The sequence below is a fragment of the Mustela erminea genome, chromosome 18 (assembly GCF_009829155.1).
Source record: "Mustela erminea isolate mMusErm1 chromosome 18, mMusErm1.Pri, whole genome shotgun sequence".
Taxonomy (NCBI): Eukaryota; Metazoa; Chordata; class Mammalia; order Carnivora; family Mustelidae; genus Mustela; species Mustela erminea.
In genome coordinates this window covers 59,848,090-59,865,911 of record NC_045631.1, presented here as the reverse complement: position 1 = coordinate 59,865,911, position 17,822 = coordinate 59,848,090, and the positions used below count along the sequence as shown (strand labels likewise).

The 17,822-nt window shown below is 65.8% G+C and overlaps 2 protein-coding genes across 4 annotated transcripts in view; both read right to left on the bottom strand.

Annotated features, from left to right (window-relative positions):
• Window positions 1-4,971: 4,971 nt before the first annotated feature.
• ENDOV (endonuclease V) lies at window positions 4,972-16,381 on the bottom strand. 3 transcript variants are annotated; one of them, XM_032322017.1, is made up of 9 exons: window positions 16,234-16,344; window positions 15,166-15,337; window positions 10,715-10,849; window positions 10,416-10,455; window positions 9,418-9,530; window positions 8,238-8,306; window positions 7,855-7,983; window positions 6,186-6,259; window positions 4,972-5,459 (listed from the first exon to the last, which is right to left on the bottom strand). In XM_032322017.1, exons 1-9 carry the CDS (start codon window positions 16,287-16,289, stop codon window positions 5,369-5,371), a joined length of 879 nt encoding a protein of 292 aa, XP_032177908.1. In that variant the 5' UTR covers window positions 16,290-16,344; the 3' UTR covers window positions 4,972-5,368. The 3 variants fall into 3 exon arrangements, 2 of the variants coding, with proteins under 2 accessions (XP_032177908.1, XP_032177909.1); XM_032322018.1 differs by having other exon boundaries at window positions 8,268-8,306; XR_004280731.1 differs by having other exon boundaries at window positions 5,419-5,459; window positions 10,711-10,849; window positions 16,234-16,381.
• RNF213 (ring finger protein 213) overlaps window positions 15,404-17,822 on the bottom strand; it is a 108,271-nt gene continuing 105,852 nt past the window's right edge. Inside the window, exon 64 of the mRNA XM_032321989.1 lies at window positions 15,404-15,414. The gene's annotated coding sequence lies outside the window, so the exon portion shown is untranslated. The remainder of the gene's footprint in view (window positions 15,415-17,822) is intronic.

The window sequence follows — 17,822 nt, the reverse complement described above, 5'->3', positions numbered from 1 at the left end:
GCTGGAATGCAGGACTCTGGCTCATTGTCCCCAGCTGTTCCCACCAGGCCCTGAAGGCCTAGGTCAAGCCCCTTCAGGACCCATCCAGGAAAGCAGCAGGAAAACAGACCCTCAGGGGTGGTACGTGTACACCAGGGACTGGAGCCCAGGTGGCCTTTGGGCCCTGGAGACTTGGGGCCCCAGGATCCTGGCGGAGGAGTGAGGGATGGCCGAAGGTGCTGAGGGGCCTGGCTACAAACCAGAATCAAATGAGCCAATGCCTGTGGCCAGAGAGTGGGGGGTGGGGTGGTCCTTGGGACAGTTAGGATCACGGCCAGGCCTCCCTCAAGGCTTGTCTTTGGCCTGATCATGAAGGGTCACTCCTAGCCCTGGTGTCCCCCATTCCTGAATGGGACAAGAGCGGGGAGGGTGCACAGGCTGGGACCCCAAGGTAGGGAGACCCAAGGGGCCCAAGTGTGACCCGCAATGGGCAGGCCAAGCCACCTCACGGGAGCCTCTCACTCCCAGCCCTTGGGCAGCGTGGGGACCTAGGGAAGGGAGGCAGATGCTACTGGGTTAACAGGAAAATCTATTTGGGTCCGACTTGAATAATTGAGTGGCTCAAGACTTATTCTTGGCTCTGGGGCAGTCTGTGGTCTGTGAAGACGGACATCATCTCGGCCCTGTTTTTAAGGAGCTGAAACACCACCCGCTCAGGGCCCCCACATGACCTTCTGTGCTGGGGCAAGAAAGCAGAGCTCCTGTGGTGGGGCGTGGAGTGGGCAGGACATGCCCCCTGAAGCCCCCTCCCCACACACACGTCTGAGGCTCCCTGAGTCTCTGCGAATGGCCCTGGCTGGCAGGTAGGTCCCCAGCTCAGCGTGCCCACCTGACTCCACGGACTCCTCCCTGCCACCGCCACTCTACCTGAACTCCCAGCCTGGCCCACGTCTGACCCCTGCACCCCTCAGCCCCGCCCCCTCTGAGAAGCGCTGGCCGTTTCCTCGCCCGCATCCCCAGGGTGGGCAGGCTCTCCGCATACCGCCCGGCCGTCTATCTCTGATCTTCGCCCTGCGCCTTGGTGTCCGTTGGAAGGGCTGAGGGGCCCCTGGCACCCCCCGCCCCCACTGCGGGCTCTCTTCCTGGAGGCCAGCGTTGCCCTTACCAGAGCCAGACAAAGACATCGCGAGAGAACTACAGACCAATAACCCTCGGCAATATTGATCTAAAGTCCTCAACAGAACATGCGCAGATCGAATTGGGCAGCAGGGCAAGAGGGCTGTACGTCATGACCAAGTGCAATTCATTCCAGAAGCGCGGAGTGGCCCAAAATACGACAGTCCACCCACGGGACGCAGCACACTGCAGAGTGACGGAGAACCGTCAGTCCGACCGGCACAGGGAGCGAGGCACAAACCCGAGCCCCGTTCACGATGGAGACACTGAGACTGGGCGCAGGGAGCCCCCTCGGCCCAGACGGGGTGCTGGTGCGGAGCCCGTGGCCCACACCATCCCCAGCGGGAACCGAGCGCTCCTCCTCAAACCAGGACCAAGACAAGGACGTCTGCACTCGCCACTGGGATTCAACGTCCTACTGGAGTCTCAGGCAAGGACAGGACAGGAAAGGGAGGAGGAGGAGGAACGCGATCTCGGTTTGCACGGGACGAGACCTCACAGGGAGCACAGCCGAAGACTGTGTGTGCACGCAGACGCACGCAGGTGCACACACACGCAGAGCTAGGAAATCAGAGCGCGCCTGCGAATACAGACACAAAAGCCCGCGCTTTCTCTGCATGTTAGCAACCAACGATCCCAAAATGAAGCTCAGGAAACAATTCCATTTACAATTGCATCAGAAAGAGAAAATACTTAGGAACAAATTTAACCAAAGGAAGGGTCAGACGTGTACACTGAAGGGGCGCCTGGGGGGCTCGGTGGGTTCAGCGACCGAGTCCTGGCTTCGGCTCAGGTCATGATCTCAGGGTCGTGGGACTGAGCCCCATGTAGGGCTCTGCGCTGGGTGTGGAGCCTGTGGAGAGTCTCTCTCTCCCTCTGCTCCTCCCCATCCCTTTCTCCCTCTAAAAAGAAAAAAAAAAAAAGTCTTGACACCGAAAACCACACGACGATATGGACGGAAGTTCGCGGAGAAGGAAAGGAAAAGGCCTGGAGCCCGGCCGGCGAGACTGAGCACCACTAGGGGGCAGCGCTCCAGAGGTGGTCAGTGCAGTGACCGCCACATGTCCCGCTGCCTTTTCACGGGAATGGACAAGCGGGTCCTGCAACTCACACAGCACGGCAGGGGCCCAGGAGAGCCGGCCATGAAGGGTCACGCGAAGGGTCAGAGATCTCTGTGCAGGAGCCGGAACTGCAACCCTCTTAGGGGAGGTCTCCGCGACCCTGGATTAGGCAATGATTTCTTTAATGTGACACCGAATGCACCAGCAACAGACACATTGGACTTGACCGAATTCGACAGCTTTCACGCACAAGACACCACCCGGGGAGTGAAAAGCCAGCCCACAGACTGGAGGGAGCCCATGTGTGAGTTATGTAACCCGGCGGGGTCTGGTACACGGAGCACAGGGAGAACTCTCACAACAACACAACAGCCCCATTTCAAAAAGGGCAAAGATTTCTGCAGACAGTTCACCCAGAGGATGTACAAATGGACAATGACTGCATGAAAAGGTGCTCCCCGTCCTCCGTCCTCCGGGAAATGCACACCACACTTGGGGGGCGGCCAGAATCAGAAGCGGCAGGGGGAGACCCGGGAGCCCTGTGCTTGCTGGGGAGCTGCGTGCCCCTTCCCCAGAAGGTAACACACAGCTGCCAAAGGACCCAGAGACTGCTGTCCTCGGCACACACCTGGGGGGCGGGACGCCCGTGTCCATATAAATCCCCACCCGCGTGCGCACGGCCGCGACACAGGCTCTCGCCGGACAACGGAGTTGCAGTGGGCCGTCCGCAGTGGTCCTGCGTGGCACCACACCACGGAGAACTGTGAACATCCTGTGGTCAGACATGGGCCCAGAGATGCGAGAGCAGCCAGACATGAAAGCTGCACACCGCGTGCCTCTAGGGACTCGGGTGCCCAGAGTTGCCACGGCAGGGGGAGTGACGGCTCCTAGGGACGTCCCGCAGGGTGACGAAGTGGCTTGGGAACTCGACACTAGAGCCGACAGCGCGAGATTCTGAACATGCTAAAAACCAATGAATCATACACTTGAAAAAAAATGCTTAAAATGGCAGTTTTTGTGATGTGACTTTAATATCAAAACAAAAACTACTCGGGTGAGTTGTCTGTAAACTCCTCTCCAGGCTCTGGCCTGTTCTTCATGGACGGGGGTAGGGACCCCACGGTGGCAAGTCGGGCGCACCCGGCCCCTCTGGTCACGGAGGAGCCAATGGCTTTCAGCAGAGCCCCCCTCCCGCCCCAGTGGGAAGCCAGGGCCATCTGCCTGCACCCTTAGAGAGGGCGGGGCCCTGGGGGTTGTTGCTGGGACCTGGTGCCAAGCCTCCCAGCCCCCCAGGGAAGCTCTCCTGTCCACACGCCTGCGGGGGGATCCCTAAGGCACGGTCTGGACCCGCGAGGCCTGGTCTGGTCTGTGCAGCCCTCGCAGGACTGGCGTTCTGGGGGCCTGGGGTGGAGGGGAGGCTGGGAGAGACGGCGACTCCTTTCCTTCCTGCTTCTTCCTTCTCACTGGAGCTGTTAGGCAGCTTTGCAGCAGACGGCCGTCCGCCCTGGCCTCCACGAACCACCCCCAACGTTGTCCCTTGTGCAGGACTGACGAGACGGGCTGGGCGCCGCACCCCTCCACACGGTGTACCGGGGTCCAGTTGGTAAGGGGCCGTCAGGCCGTCTGGGCCCGAACTCGACCCTGCACTCCCACCCCTGGTCCTGATGCATTTGGGCAAGAAGAGCCCTAGACCGGGACAGAAGGGCTGGTGTTTACTGCCAGGCAGTTAAGGCCAAGAGCTTTGCAAGTGGGGGTGGGGGTGGGGGGCGAGAACTGCTTGGACAGGAGGACAGAACCTGGTGCTTCCTTCCCACAAAGAAGTCCCCTGGAAGGCATGTGGAACATGCTGGGACCCGCCATGGGGGAGAGCACCTCGTGGCCCTCCACAGCCCCACCTGCCCTGGAGCGATCCTGCCTCCCACGGAGCTGTCCCACACAGGGGCCACTGCCACTGAGTGGGGCCGCCTGACTCAGCCTCCCCCCAGCCACCCGGCCTCGTAAGGGGGCCTCAGGAGCACCACCGGAGCAGGAGGAAAAGGGCCAGCAGCCTGCCTCGCTCACTGCCCCAGAAAAGAGCTCACTTCTCAAAAATGGAAGATGCTGGGGGGGGGGGGTAGTGCTGAGCCCAGGGTCGTCTAGACCATGACGACCAGCTCTTTGAGAAATAGTATGAAAGGCAAGAAGGGCCTCTTAAAATCAGACTTGTCTGCAAATGCCAGGCGTGAAGGGAGGGAACCTGGAGGGCAAGCAGGCACGCAGAGGCCTGGGGGCCGTGGGTGAGGGGCACGGCCCCCGCAAGCTGGGCCTTGCAGCCCTCAGCGAGACAGCAGCCGGGACAGGGCGTGCTGCGTCCCTGCAGGGGAGGCTGGGCTTGGGGTAAGGAGGCTGGCGGGGGAGGGCACTCCAGCCCAGACGGGACGTGTCTCAACTGGCTTCCAGCCTTGCAGCCCCTGGCAGGAGCAGCAGGGCCTGACACCACTCCCCCTGGATCTCCGCGCCAGGCCTCTGGCACCCGGGCCAGCCCACAGGGTCCCTGATCCCCGAGCATGCCAGCGCTGGGCAGGGCAGCCAGGGACCAGGCCTGGCCACTTCAGTCTGCACCTGCCAGGGTCGGGGCAGAGAGCACTCTGTATGGCTGACTGGCCGGGGTAGAGGTGGGGGGAACCGCTGGTTTAGGAATGAGCTCCGGAAAGATAAAACGCAAAAGCAAACACAGCAGCAGAGTGCGCTTAAGGACGGACGGACGAGCAGCCGGGACAGACACACAGTCCGGCAGGCCTAAGCCCACCTGGGCACTTTAAGAACAAAAACAAAACACATCAAAGAACCTCCAGAACTCTAAATGCCCTTCCTGGGCCCTGGGAGGGCACTGCTGGGCTCCTCCTGGGGCCGGTGCTCTGAGGTGGGACATCTATCTCCTGACAGCCTCCTGCCCGAGACCTTGGAGCAGGAGGGACCACCGCCCGGGCCCACGCAGCAGGGCCAAGCCTACAGCCGTCCCTGTCGCCGGAGTGGCCAGCGTGTGCTGAGGCCTGCAGCTGGGGACCCACAGCTCTGGGCAGGAGCGGGAAGGTGGGCAGCCCGAGCGCTTCGCCGCGTCCGGCTCAGCTCCCCTACTGCCGCTGTTGGTCTTTGCGGTGTGTCTTGGGACCTCAGCTGTGAGCCTTGGGGGGCCTGTCCTCACCTTCGGGCTCTTTCGAACCTCCCTTGGGGCACACCTTTGGCCCCTGTGCCTTCTGGCTCCTGGTAATGACATTGAGAAACGGCACCATCAAATGCAGAGCCAGCCCGGAGGGCCCCTGGCTCCCCAGGTGGTGCAGGAAGCCACCGCTGATTCGAGCAGGGAGAGACACTGCTGGACAAGGGCCGTGTGCACTCCAGCTGGCCAGCAGCCACCCCGGAGAGCTCGGGGTCGGGGGCAGCCCATTCTCAGGACAGCTTAGCTGGGCTTAGGACAGTCCTCGACTTAGAAATAAAAGGGGCTCGAGGAAAAGCCGACGGTAACCTCTCTGGGCCTGTAAATGTCACGCCTGTTCTGCGCGTGCACAGTGGGCCACGGGTCTGTCTCGTGGTGTGGTGCCATGGGAGGGTTGAATAACCAGCCACACATCCGCCAGGTCTCCCACCAGACCTTACAGGACAAGAATGACTATGGCTGGCACGCAGTTAAGGAAACCGAGGCCCGGAGAATGTCACGGCCATGGCAGCTTGTGAGGCCCAGAATGAAAACCGGGTCCATCTGACCCCCACGCCCTTCCTGCGGAGCCCTTCCTGTGGACAAGGAGGTGGGGGCAGCCCTGGTGGGCTTCAGGAATTCCCAGCGGAGTCAGCCCGGTCCCCGTACCCTGCTGCCCATCTCTACCATCCCTCCAGGGACTCTGCGTCCTCCTCCCGGCCCCGCAGGGAACACGGCCCCACCAGGATCAGCTGACGCTGTCGCCACCGCCGCCGAGTGTGCGCAGCACTCACCTCTCCTGTGCTGGTGTGGGGGGCTCCGGGGCTCCCAGGGTCCTGCGGATGTAGTCTCGAGAGCGGATGTCAGCCTGAGGAGAGGGGCTCCCGTGAGAGGTGCTGGCGTCTACACAAGCCCCCACCCCACGACACCCCGGTACAAACTCTTGCTTCCTGGACAAAGCCACACAGGTGACGCCAGGCTGTCACAGGCCCAGCCTTCGGGAACAGGAGCTGCAGCCCCGTGAGTGACACAACGGCAGGTCCCTGAAGGGCCCGAGCGGACAGGCTGAGCGGGAGGCCGTGGGTTGTCCCCGGGACCCAGGGGCACCCTGGGGCTCCTGCCGGCTTCATGGCCTGTGCTGCTGGAGCTTGTGGTTCTGCCCCAGCCTGCTCTCCTGGCTCCCGGCTGTGTCTGCTACAAGCCCCCCCGCACCCAAGGAAGTGTCGCCAGGTCTGCGGAGTCACGAGCACGGTGGTCGAGTCCACCTGAGGGACGGGGCTCTGGCCATGGCGGGACCCCAGAGATGCCCCCTAGAGGCCCAGATCCTCACAGCCCAGAGACAGGGAACCAGGGGCCGCGAGTCACAGCCACACGCGGGCTGCTGCTGCCACCTGCGGGCCGTCCTGCGCACCAGCAGCCGGGAAAGGTGTCAGGTCCCCAGGAGGTGGCTGTGGCCAGGATGGGGGAGCTGGGCGGAGCGGCTCTCAACAGTGTGGCTGGGGCCCCTGGGTCACCTTGAGAAGTCCCGGCACAGCTCACGGGGAGATGGGGGAGGCAGCAGGGATGAGGGAGTTTTCCAGGCACTTTGCCCTCCTGTTCTACAGTAGCAGCACTGAGCCAGGAACCTGTGCCCCAGGGCTGGACAATACAACCAGCACCTCTGTCTAGAAGGGCTCCCCCAGCTCCTCTGAGTGGCCCAGAGAGCCACTGCTTGTGACTCACACCCAGGTCCCCGCGGGGAGCCTTGCTGAAGGGCTCGCGCCACCCTGGTTCTGGCGACCCCTTCCTTGGAGCTTCCTGCCGGCGTCAGATTCATGCCCACCCCAGGGCCTTGACAGACGTGGGTCCCTGAACCCGGACCGCCTTCCCGCTTCTCTGGCTGGTCTCTTCCTGAGGACGGTTTCTCTGGGTCCTCACGCCCCAGGCTTCCCTGGGACACACACTTCCCTGGAATGGCGATGCCCCGGCACCACCGAGCCACCAACTTGTGCTCAGTTCTAGCCCCTACAGGCTGTGTTTCTTCTCAGCCGAGTCCACCTGGTCCCCAAAGTTCTGCCCCACACCCCCACCCCCCGTCCCTGATGTAGGTGCTGGGGGCCTGGCCCAGCCACATCCCACAGTCTCCTGACTGATAACTGGTCCAGAATGAGGCTTGCTGAGCACCGCCTGCAGCCCCGCGGAGGACGGGGGCTCCCTCCCAGGCCAGCCAGGCAGGTTGGGCACCGAGGGGTTGGGCAAGGGTGGGCAGGCCGCTCTGCCGCCCGAGCCGCTATCAGCTGATGTTCCCGACGACCCCAGTACGGGACGTAGGACGGCGCAGCAGGCTGACGCTGCAGGCAGGCCAGGGCGCCAGGAGGAGCTCTGCTGCCCCCGCCTGCCCCCAGGGCCCAGCAGGACCCAAGCAGGCCCTGCCACAGGAGCTTGTGCCGAGGGCAGAGCAGCGGGCGCACGCGGCCCACCCACCTGTCGCACGGGCTCCGGGATCCAGAACCTGCAGCAGCCTCTGGTCAGACGCACGGCAGCCTCCAGGCTTATCTTGTGGCCCACAGAGACATAGAGGGGCCTGCTGCTGCGGTCGTGGCTCTTCAGGGCCTAGGACGAGGAAGGCAGAGCCAGGGCGCGGTTGAGACAAGCCCCGGGGACTTCACGACAGGCAATAGGTTGGGGGCAGGCCACAGCGAGGACAGCCCAGAGGTCCCCTCCACACAGCCAGGGGCGGGGGCTCAGGGCACCCCCTGGCTCTGTCAGAGGGGCGGGGGGAGGCGGGCAGGGTCTGGGGCGCAGAAGCGATTGGGTACGTGTTTGTGGGTCCCACCTCCCCGGGGGTGCAGGCCCGGGCAGCTCACCATGCCCAGGACGGTCCCAGAGCCTCCTACCAGAGGAAATGAATCCCCGCCAGCCTGCAGAAGTCGTATCTGGAAAACAGGAAGAAAAAACATGCAAAAAGCCTTTTCTCGGTAGAAGGCAGAGGGTAGGCCTGAGCAGCCACTGGGCGAGGCAGGGGAGGGCCCAGGTCTCCACGTGGTCTGTCCTTGCGAAGCCAAGCGGTCTCGTGGCCATGGGCACACCCATCCCATGAGCGAACTCGGCATCCAGGAGACAATCCCTACACCGCCCGACCCTGACGAGGCCCTTGGAACTCAGTTCTCTCTTCCTTGTTCTGCGAACAAGGAACCGGGGCCTGGAGAAGAGGCAGCAGCTCACCCAGGTCCCAGGACTGATGCCTGGAGGTGCCGGGCTGCCATGAAGGCCTTGCACCTGCCCACCCAGCCTGGCGCTTCCTATGGGCCAGAAGCCCTCCCTGCCACGCTCTCTCTTGCGAGGAATTTAAGGATGTTTGACTCAACCCAACAAAGTCTTTTTAGGGGCGGTGACTGGTCCACTGAGTGACTCAGGAGCCTCCTCAGTTGGGTCTGGGGCCCGTCCACTCCACCACCAACTGTTCTGGGCAGACACAGGTCTACCAGAGGAATGAGACAGATACGATCGCTGTTCTCGGAGTCTGCCACCCCGCAGTAGAGGCAGACGTGTCACCGGGTCCCTCTGGAGTGGATGTCACGTTCCCAGCGCCAGCCTCGAGGGGCCAGAGTGGGGGGCTGCTGGGAGAAGGTGCAGTGAGGAAAGGCCGAGGCAGGCTGGGCAGCACCAACCCTCAGGCCCTGGACTGGGGCTGGCGAGAAGCAGAGAGGGCCTCTCGGGCTCCCCAGTGTCCTGTCCCCAGTGACTGGAGGCTCCTGCCCTACACGGGCTGCCGCAGCAACGCACAGGCAGCAGGGATGGGGGCGGCAAGCACATGCCCAAAAGGCTGGAGAGCTCAGAGGGCACTACTCCAGGCAGCCGCTGTGACCCCCGACCCATGGGGTACACGGGCCTCCACGGAGAACGGTGGGGCTTTCCTCTCTGGGATGAGGAGAGTGCCGGCAGGCCAAGCCGGATCGGAGGTGCCTGTGGGGCAGAGGCCCCTGCGTACCCCCCACAGGCCCTCTCCCTGTCCTCCCCTCGTGCGGGCGTCGCCGCGGCCCTCACCTTCTCCTTGTGCTGGGCATCGTTCTCCAGCCCGTCCACCTGCAGGAGCTTCTTGGCCACCCCAACGCAGGGCAAGTCTGTGAGGACGCCGAGGTGGCAGGCCACTCCGAAGCCTACAGGACAGAGGGTCAGGCTGGGTTGGCGGGTGGTGAGCCCAGCAGTGCGGAGACGGTGCAGGGACAGAGGACAAGCCAGAGCGAGCCGAGTGTCCCCAGGTAGGCCGAGGCTTGTCGGCAGACTGAGCACCGAGGAGAGAGGAGCGGGAGAGCCGCCCGCCCTGGGACGCGGCCCTCTGCCTTCACGGGTGTCAGGCTGGGGCGGAAGAGGCCTCCCTCCCCCTGGCGAGGTCGGGGGCCAGATTCGCTCGCGACGCTTCCCACTGGCTCTCTCCCACTTTCTGGCACTTTCCATCCTCTTCTCCTCTTTGCGGCTGCCGTCAGGCCTCAGTTTCCCTCCCAACTCATTCTTGGGGCTCCTGCCAGGCATGGTGTATGCCGTGACTGGGGGCCTGGCCCCACGCTGGCACCCACGGGTCCCAGGGCCAGCCTTCCTGGGTCCCTCTGCTGCCCCACCCTCAGGCTTGTGGCCCCCCACAGGTCACTCTGGGGTCAGCGTCCCAGGGCGCAGGTGGGTGCAGAGTTTCCCAGCGCCAGTGGGGAATGGGCACTCCGGTCTGACTTCGGTCGAGGGCCTGTCACTGCTTGAGGTGGGACGAGTGGCACGAGTGGGACAGGCTCGCTGGGCAGCAGCCAGGACAACGGGCCGAACGTGCCTGCGACGGGCCAGCGCAGAGCGCTAGGGCAGGCCCCGGGGCGAGCAGGAAAGCGGTGGGAGTGACAAGCAGGGCGGGGTCCCGACAAGGCAAGCATGCCCAGGAAAGCGCGGCCAGGGCCTGGCTGGCGGCAGAGGGCCCGGGGCAGGGCACAGACACAGGCACTCCACAAGCGCACTGGTCGGAACTGCCCCCTCTGGGCCCTGTCTTTCGGGAGCAGGATTACCTCGGTGGTGGAGAACCCCGTTTCCATCCACAAGGAGGACCTGGAAGAGCCACAGGGGAAAGTCAGTCGGCCGAACCGCCCCTCCCCCATCAGGCCAAGGCATCCTGGAGCAGGACGGGCAGGCTGGCACGTCTGGGGGGATGGTGGCTTTTTAGAAAACCTGAGCCCTCTCCTCAAGGTAAGAGTGCCTCCTTTCCAGGGAGTTCCGAGGTCTCCCCGCGTGGCGGGTTGTGCGGCCCGCCCAGCCTTCCCTCCTCGGTGGACACCAAGGCCCTTCTCCCCGGAGTCGAGGTACCTGCCTGGGGCACAAGGCGGGGCTCCTTCTCCCGCAGCCGCCGCACCGCGTCCACCAGGAAGGGCACCTCTCGGAAGGCCAGGAAGCCCGACACGTAGGGAGCCGTCAGGCTAACCATGCAGCAGTCCTCATACACCACCTGTCACCGGGCACCCAGGTCACAGGTGGGCGTGGCCCCCGGCCCTTCGTCCTTCCAGCCTCGTGGAGCTGCCAGCTCCCTCCCTGTCTCCCAGCCCCACCCATCTGGGGGGAGAGTGCCTGGTGACAAGGCGGTCATCCTGCAAATGGGTGAGGGGGAGCCAGCCTGTGGCCTTTCAAAGGTGCTCACACGCTTCCCGCACCGGACCCTCCTGCTCGGGTCCCCGCTGTCCGCCCCACACCCGGAGGCCGGCCGTCAGGAGGCTCAGAGAAGACACGTCTGTGAAGTACTGACAGAGAAAGGACGCCGCTGCTCCCCGTCAGAAGCCAAGGCCAGGCCTTCAGAGGTCACGAGCACAAGAAAGGCCAGCCGGGCTCTGGGAAAAGAGATTTCAAAGAATCCAGAAAAAAACAGGTGGGCTCAGAGCTAGACAACCTGAAAGAGAAAACAGGTCCCAAGGGACAGGAGTCTAAAGAGAGACCGAGAGGGGGCCAGAGAAGAGCCCCGGGGCCGTCCAAACCACACCTTCAACCCCCTCTGGAAGCTGGGCTCGAAGTGCCTGTGCCCCAGAGAAGGGGCCGCTGTCGCCGAGCACGAGGCTGGGGCTGGGCCTCCAGCATCCTGACGGTGGACTCGCGGAAGCTTATCCAACTGCCAGTGACGCAAAGCGGGGGCTCTGGGCCACAGACAGGGCAGAGAAACAGCTTGGCGGTGAGCCGGGCAGCTGGAGTGGAGCCCCAGGACGCTTAAATGTGGCCCGAACTCTCACAGGTTCACGGCTGCTTATGTCCGAATCTGTCCACACGGGCTCCAGAAGCCGGAGATCCACAAGGAGAGGACATGAAGCTCCATGGACACCTCGTCCACGGCATGACCCAGGGACGAGCCCGTGACAACCGTCCGGGCGCACCTACACGCGGAAGCGAGCGGCCGGGAGCGGCAGAGGCAGCTCTCTATCCGGGCTGGGCAAGGACCGCCGGGGACTGGGGGCGGATGGCCGGCACCGGGGGCTGGTCGGAATGAGGCCTGTGGGCGGTCCTGGCCAGCGGGGGCCTGAGGGAAGAGGCGTGGGAGGACACGGGACCAGCAGGGGCCTTGCAGGAAGACGCGGCCTCTGGGGAGAAACAGGGGAACCCTGCAGGGTTGTGCAGAGGACGAGGCCGGGAGTGTGAGGCCCTTCAGGACAAGAGTCAAGAAGCGGAAGGCATGGTGGCCGTCGTCGGCTCGGAAAAGGTCAGCACTTGCTGGAGCGACTACACGTCACTGTCCCTCGCGACCTGAGCAACCCAGCCGGCCGCCCACAGCCCCGGGCCTCCAGACACCATCGAAGCACGGCTCGCCACGCACACGGAGGGCCGCACCAGCTCAGACGGCGATGACCCCAACTCGCGACTCGGTGAGTAAGCGCCGCCGGCTGCCGTGCGGTGGTGGCGGACAGTGTGCGCTATTCCTACGCGCAGACGAGAGCACGAGGCAAAAGTTAACAACTCACGACGGCCAGAACAGCCAGAGCGCGTGGCCGAAGAGGAGAAACAGGGCGATGGGGCCGGGCACATCAAGCCTCAATCCAAGCAGCGTTCCAGAAAGAAAGGAAATCTGACCTCACACATTCAAAGAGCCAGCTGCCGGCTTGGGGTCACAGACCTGCACCGGCCAGCTCGGGAAATACATGAGTGAGCGAGAGGAGTAAAGGAAACAGGCACGGTCACAGGCACCCCCGGCCTGAGTCCACGTGACGTCCACGTGGCGCAAGGGCAGCAGCGGGCTCCACAACATGACCCCTGCAGACGGGAAAACAGAAGCAGCTCGAGAGGCAACGGGGGAAGAGATACAGACAGGGATCCAGGAGGGGCTACGGGACTGTGAAGACTGCTGCCACAGAGGTCTCTCCAGGGACAGGCCTGCTGAGGGGCTCCCCAGTGAGCTGTCACCACCTCTGGGAGACACCAGCGGAGCCTCTGTGGCGCACACGGAAAATGCGACCTCAAGTGGGCAATGGCTGGGTCTGAGCAGAGAGAACAGGCAGATTCAAGGTGTCCCTTACAGTGTTTCAGTGTTTACACGTTTCCCAGTTAGAAATCTGGAAAAAGGGACAAACTCAGTCGTGTAACAGGTGTGTGAGCACGAGCCGGTCCGCGGTCCCTGGGAAGATCTGCAGCTTTCAGCCTCGGTGGTGACGTGGCCCCGAACACTCAGTCTCTGTGCATTTAGACCGGCCGGACTCGGGGGGCACTTGGTTCAGTCCTGGGGCCAGACGTAGAGCCGGATGCCGCTAAGTGTGGGCATCCCGGGGGGCCAGCAGCGGGGGAGCTGGAAGTCAAGTCAGCGAGCCTCCGAGCACAGAGCGGGGCAGAGGGCGGGACGGTGGCTGTGGAGGAAGGCGGGAAAGGTCTGGTCTCCGCTCCCTTGGGCTATCCGAAGCAGGCGTCCAACCACCGGGCCCCGGTGTGCGGCCCCCATCCGTCAGGATGCTGAGGAAAGGGCTCCCGGCTGCGCGGGCCGCCACAGGGACACCTGGTTAAGGAAGCGGACTTCCAGCTTGTACATGGGGTCCTCTTTCTTTCCAGAACTGAGCTGGGGCTCTGGGATTTACGTATGCTTAAAAGCTTTACCGGGATAGAATTTACTACCATGAAGTGCCTTGCTTGGAGCACGCGCTTCAACGTTACTTATGGAGTCGTACATCCTTCTGATCCTAGAACACTTTCGTGACCCCCTCCCCCCAAATAAATCTTGCTTCCATCAGGAGTCACCCCGTCTCTCCCTCTCCCTGCCCCTCAGCAACCCGGCGTTTACTTTCTGTCTCCGGATCCACCGAAGGGGCCTGCGGACGCCTGCGGGAGGCTGAGCGGGCAGACCTGCCACCAGGCACTTCGGGGCCTCCGCACCAGACCGCGGCCGAGCCCCTCTCCTGGTCTAAGCTCCCCAGCGCGGGACGATGAACGCGGGGTCCGCCCAAGCAGCAGGCACTCTGCTCCGTGCCGGGGCTCCAGGAGGAAGACAGGCGCCCCCCACGCTTGAGAACCCCGTCAGCGCGGTGACTTGGTTCCGGAGCCGGTGACGGAGAAAGAGAGCACGGCCGGGGACGAGAGGCGGCGAGCCCCGCAGCGAGGGGAGGAACAGAGACGGACCCTGGGAACTCGGTTCCCCGAAGTGAGACCAGCGGACGTTTATTTGTTGAGGGCCAACGCCTCGCCTGCCGCGCGCTCTCACTTACCCTCACAACCGAGCTGTCTGTTCCCGAGTTAGAAAAGGACGTGAGGGGCGTAGGGGGAGGAGTGGGAGCGGCAGAGGGGAGGGAAGGGCCCCGGCGGTCCGGTCCCCGAGGCTGTGCCCCTTCCCCGAGGCCACCCTACAAACTGACCGGGGGGACCCGGGGGCCAGGCTCCGCGGCCACCCCAAAGCCAGCTCTCGGCTGCGGCGGGCGCTCAGTGCGTGTCTGCACGTTGGGGCTGACAGGGTCCTCCCGGCGAAATGAAAGACACCGAAGCGGGAACACTGGGTCTCCGGGAGCAGCCGAGCAGGGAGGGCGAACCTCGGAGCTGCAGAGCTTGTCAGGCTCTTCTTCAGTCCAGGCTTCCTCAACCGTGGACCCCAAACGAATCCCGGGCATCCCGCGGACTCGGGCGCCTCCGAGTGTCCTCCACGGGCAGGCCCGGAGCTAGGCGCCTGCCGCCACGCGGGTGGGCACGGCCACGAGGCTCCCACCGCTGCGGGGCGCACGGTCTGGGAGGGCAGAGGGACCCGCCACTCCCACCCCAGCACAGAAAAGGGGAACGAGAGGGCGCAGAGTGCTTCCTTGTTTGGCAGGGCCGGGGAGGGCCGGTGAGGGCCGGGGAGGGCAGGGCAGGTGCCTACGGGGACCTTAACTTCTCAGCAAGCTCAGCCCCAGGGACCAGGCGGCCCCAGAGCGCGCCAGGCGGAGTCCCTGAGGACGGTCGGTCGCGCCGCTCGCAGCACCCAGAGGGTCACAGCGGGCAGAGCCGACGCAGGAAACCCCGGGAGGCTGACGGACGGGGCGCGGCCGGGGGCAGATTCCCGAGCACCCAGGAAGGGCGAAACGGAGCCAGCGCGGGACAGGGCGGAGCCGAAGGTGTGCGGGGCCCTGGGGACACGGGGACGCGCAGCCGGGGCAGCTCGGGCGCACGCTGCGGGTCGCGGGGATGCGACGCCGGACGCGGTGGACCCGAAGCCGACCGGGGACACTCGGACGTCAGGTCACGAAGCCTCCCCCCGCTCCTACTTCGCTCCGTCCCGACCCGCTCAGGGAACCCACGAAGAAGGACGCGGGCTCTGCGGGCGCCGCGCGGGGTTACCTCGAGCTCGGGGTAGCTGAGCACCACCAGGGACGCGCAGGCGCGGACGCCGTCGCCCTTGACGAAGGACACGTCCACGCCCCCGACCCTCCGCAGCCCCGAGAAGGCCGCGTCCCGCTGCCACGCCTCCGTGTCCCCGACCACGACGAGGGCCTTCAGCCGGGCTTGCTCCCTGAGGGCGACACACGTCCAGCGCATTCCGGACCCCGCACGTCCGGGCCCGGGGCGGCGGGGGCTTGAGGCTCTTCCCTGGGGCACTCCGGGTCTCACCACCCTCTTCCCGGGGAGCCGGCCTCGGGGACCCCCGCTCCGCGGTCCCGACCCTCCCGCCCCGGGGTCGCCCCCTCCGCGGTCCCGACCCCCCCGGCCCCGGGGTCGCCCCCTCCGCGGTCCCGACCCCCCCCGCCCCGGGGTCGCCCCCTCCGCGGTCCCGACCCCCCCCCGCCCCGGGGTCGCCCCCTCCGCGGTCCCGACCCCCCCCCCGCCCCGGGGTCGCCCCCTCCGCGGTCCCGACCCCCCCGGCCCCGGGGTCGCCCCCTCCGCGGTCCCGACTCCCCCCGCCCCGGGGTCGCCCCCTCCGCGGTCCCGACTCCCCCCGCCCCGGGGTCGCCCCCTCCGCGGTCCCGACACCCCCGCCCCGGGGTCGCCCCCTCCGCGGTCCCGACCCCCCCGCCCCGGGGTCGCCCCCTCCGCGGTCCCGACCCCCCCCGCCCCGGGGTCGCCCCCTCCGCGGTCCCGACCCCCCCGCCCCGGGGTCGCCCCCTCCGCGGTCCCGACCCCCCCGCCCCGGGGTCGCCCCCTCCGCGGTCCCGACCCCCCCCGCCCCGGGGTCGTCCCCTCCGCGGTCCCGACCCCCGGCCCAGGGAGCCCCGCCCCGGGACACCCCCTCCGCGGTCTCGACCTCCTCTTCCCACCGCACCGAGACCCGGCGCCGGAAGCCAGCCCCGCTGACCTCACGGACTACAACTCCCGAAGTCCCTTTCGTCTGCGCACCGGAAGCGGGACGGGCCCCCGCAGCCCCAAAGTCACTCCAGACCCCAAAACTTGGCAGCCAGCCAACCGCCTTACCGTTTCCAGAACGACAGAGTTTCCTCAGGCGGCGGCGCCTCAGCCTCCCCGGCCATGGCGCGCCCCTCAAGGGCCCTTTCCGGTGGTGTCGCTTCCGGCTCACGTCACTTCCGGAGGCCCGCGCGCAGGCGCCCGGCCGTCTTCGTGGGCTCGGAGCGGTGGGCTGGGCTCGGGGTCGGACGGCTGTGCGTCCGGACGCCGCCGCCTAGTGGCGGGAGGCTCCGGGGAGCCGCGAAATGGGGAGTCCGAGCGCGTGCGCGGGAGTCTCCGTCTGGGCGAAGGCAGGGGCAGCGCGCAGAGGGCCGCGAAGCCGAGGGGTGGGCGGGCCGGGGCTGGCTGCGGGCAGGGCGCGGCGGCAGCAGGGCGGCTGGCACAGCGCCGCCTGCTCGCTGCTGGGGAGGGCGCCGGCCGCAGGCTCCGGGCACCGGCTGGTGTGCGGTGCGCGCGGGGGCGCGGGGCGGGACCGGCCGTCCGTCCCGGCCTTCTCCGCACTCCGCCGCTCCGGCTCGGACGCGGCCACCGAGCAGCAGCCCCGCCCCTGGCACTGCGACTTCCGGCCCAGCGGCCGCGGTGGACGTCCTGAGAGCAGGACGCGGCCGACCCCGGGCCAGACCCCTGGGTCACCGCCACACTGCCCGCGGACAGCCGTGGGAGCGTGGACTCCGAGCTCCTCCGCGGGAGCACGTTCACTCCGCGCTCCCTTGTGCCAGCCTCGTGCTGGGCGCGGGGGTCACGGCGTCCTCGCGGGGCTGCAGCGAGCCTGCGGTGCAGACCAGGAGGGGCCAGCCCGCTTGACGCCGGCGGTGGGGAAGCCCTCTCTGGGGGCGCAGAGGAGCCTGGGCAAAGGGCACAGCACGTGCAAGGGTCCTGTGGTAGGCAAGACGGTGTATCTGAGGCAGAGAAGGCGGCCCGCGAGGCTGACGTGGAGGCACTTGGCCCACGGTGTATGTCCTACCGGCGGATCAGAGGAGTGTGGATGGGAACGGTCTCAATACAGACCGCGACAGGAGACATGGGCGTCCGAGGTTCGGGAAAGCCGTGCGAGAGCATTTCACAGCTGCCAGGGCCTTGAAGGACAGGCAAGTGTCCAGCAGGGAGAAGGAATGAGGACCACTTCTGGGTACCACTGCACCCCGGGCTCAGCGCCCTGTCCTCTCCCCGCACTGTCTTCTCTCTCGCCACAGCACTGAGGTGCTGTACACACTGAGAAGCTGGGGCTTAAAGAGGTCAAGGGCTTGCTCAAGGCCATAGAACTGGCAAACGGGAACGCCCAGATTCGCACTGGGGTCTGCCTGGGACGTGTTGTGTATGTGGCACGCGCGGTCTGGATGAGGAGGACCTTGGATTGGGGGCCATTCATGGGCCTGCGGAGCTGAAACCAACGTGGCTCTGGGCAGAGGCTCTGCCATACTTCGGGGTACAGGAAGGGAATGCTGGGCCCCTGGGGCACTCCTCATCAGGCTGGGTGTGGAGGAGTGGGGCAGGGCCAGGGGCAGGTCTGTGTAGGATGTGCCAGGCCTTGGGGCGGCACTGTGTGGGCTCCAGCTGGGGCCCTTCCCACTTCTCACTGCTCTTGCCTCGATGGCTCC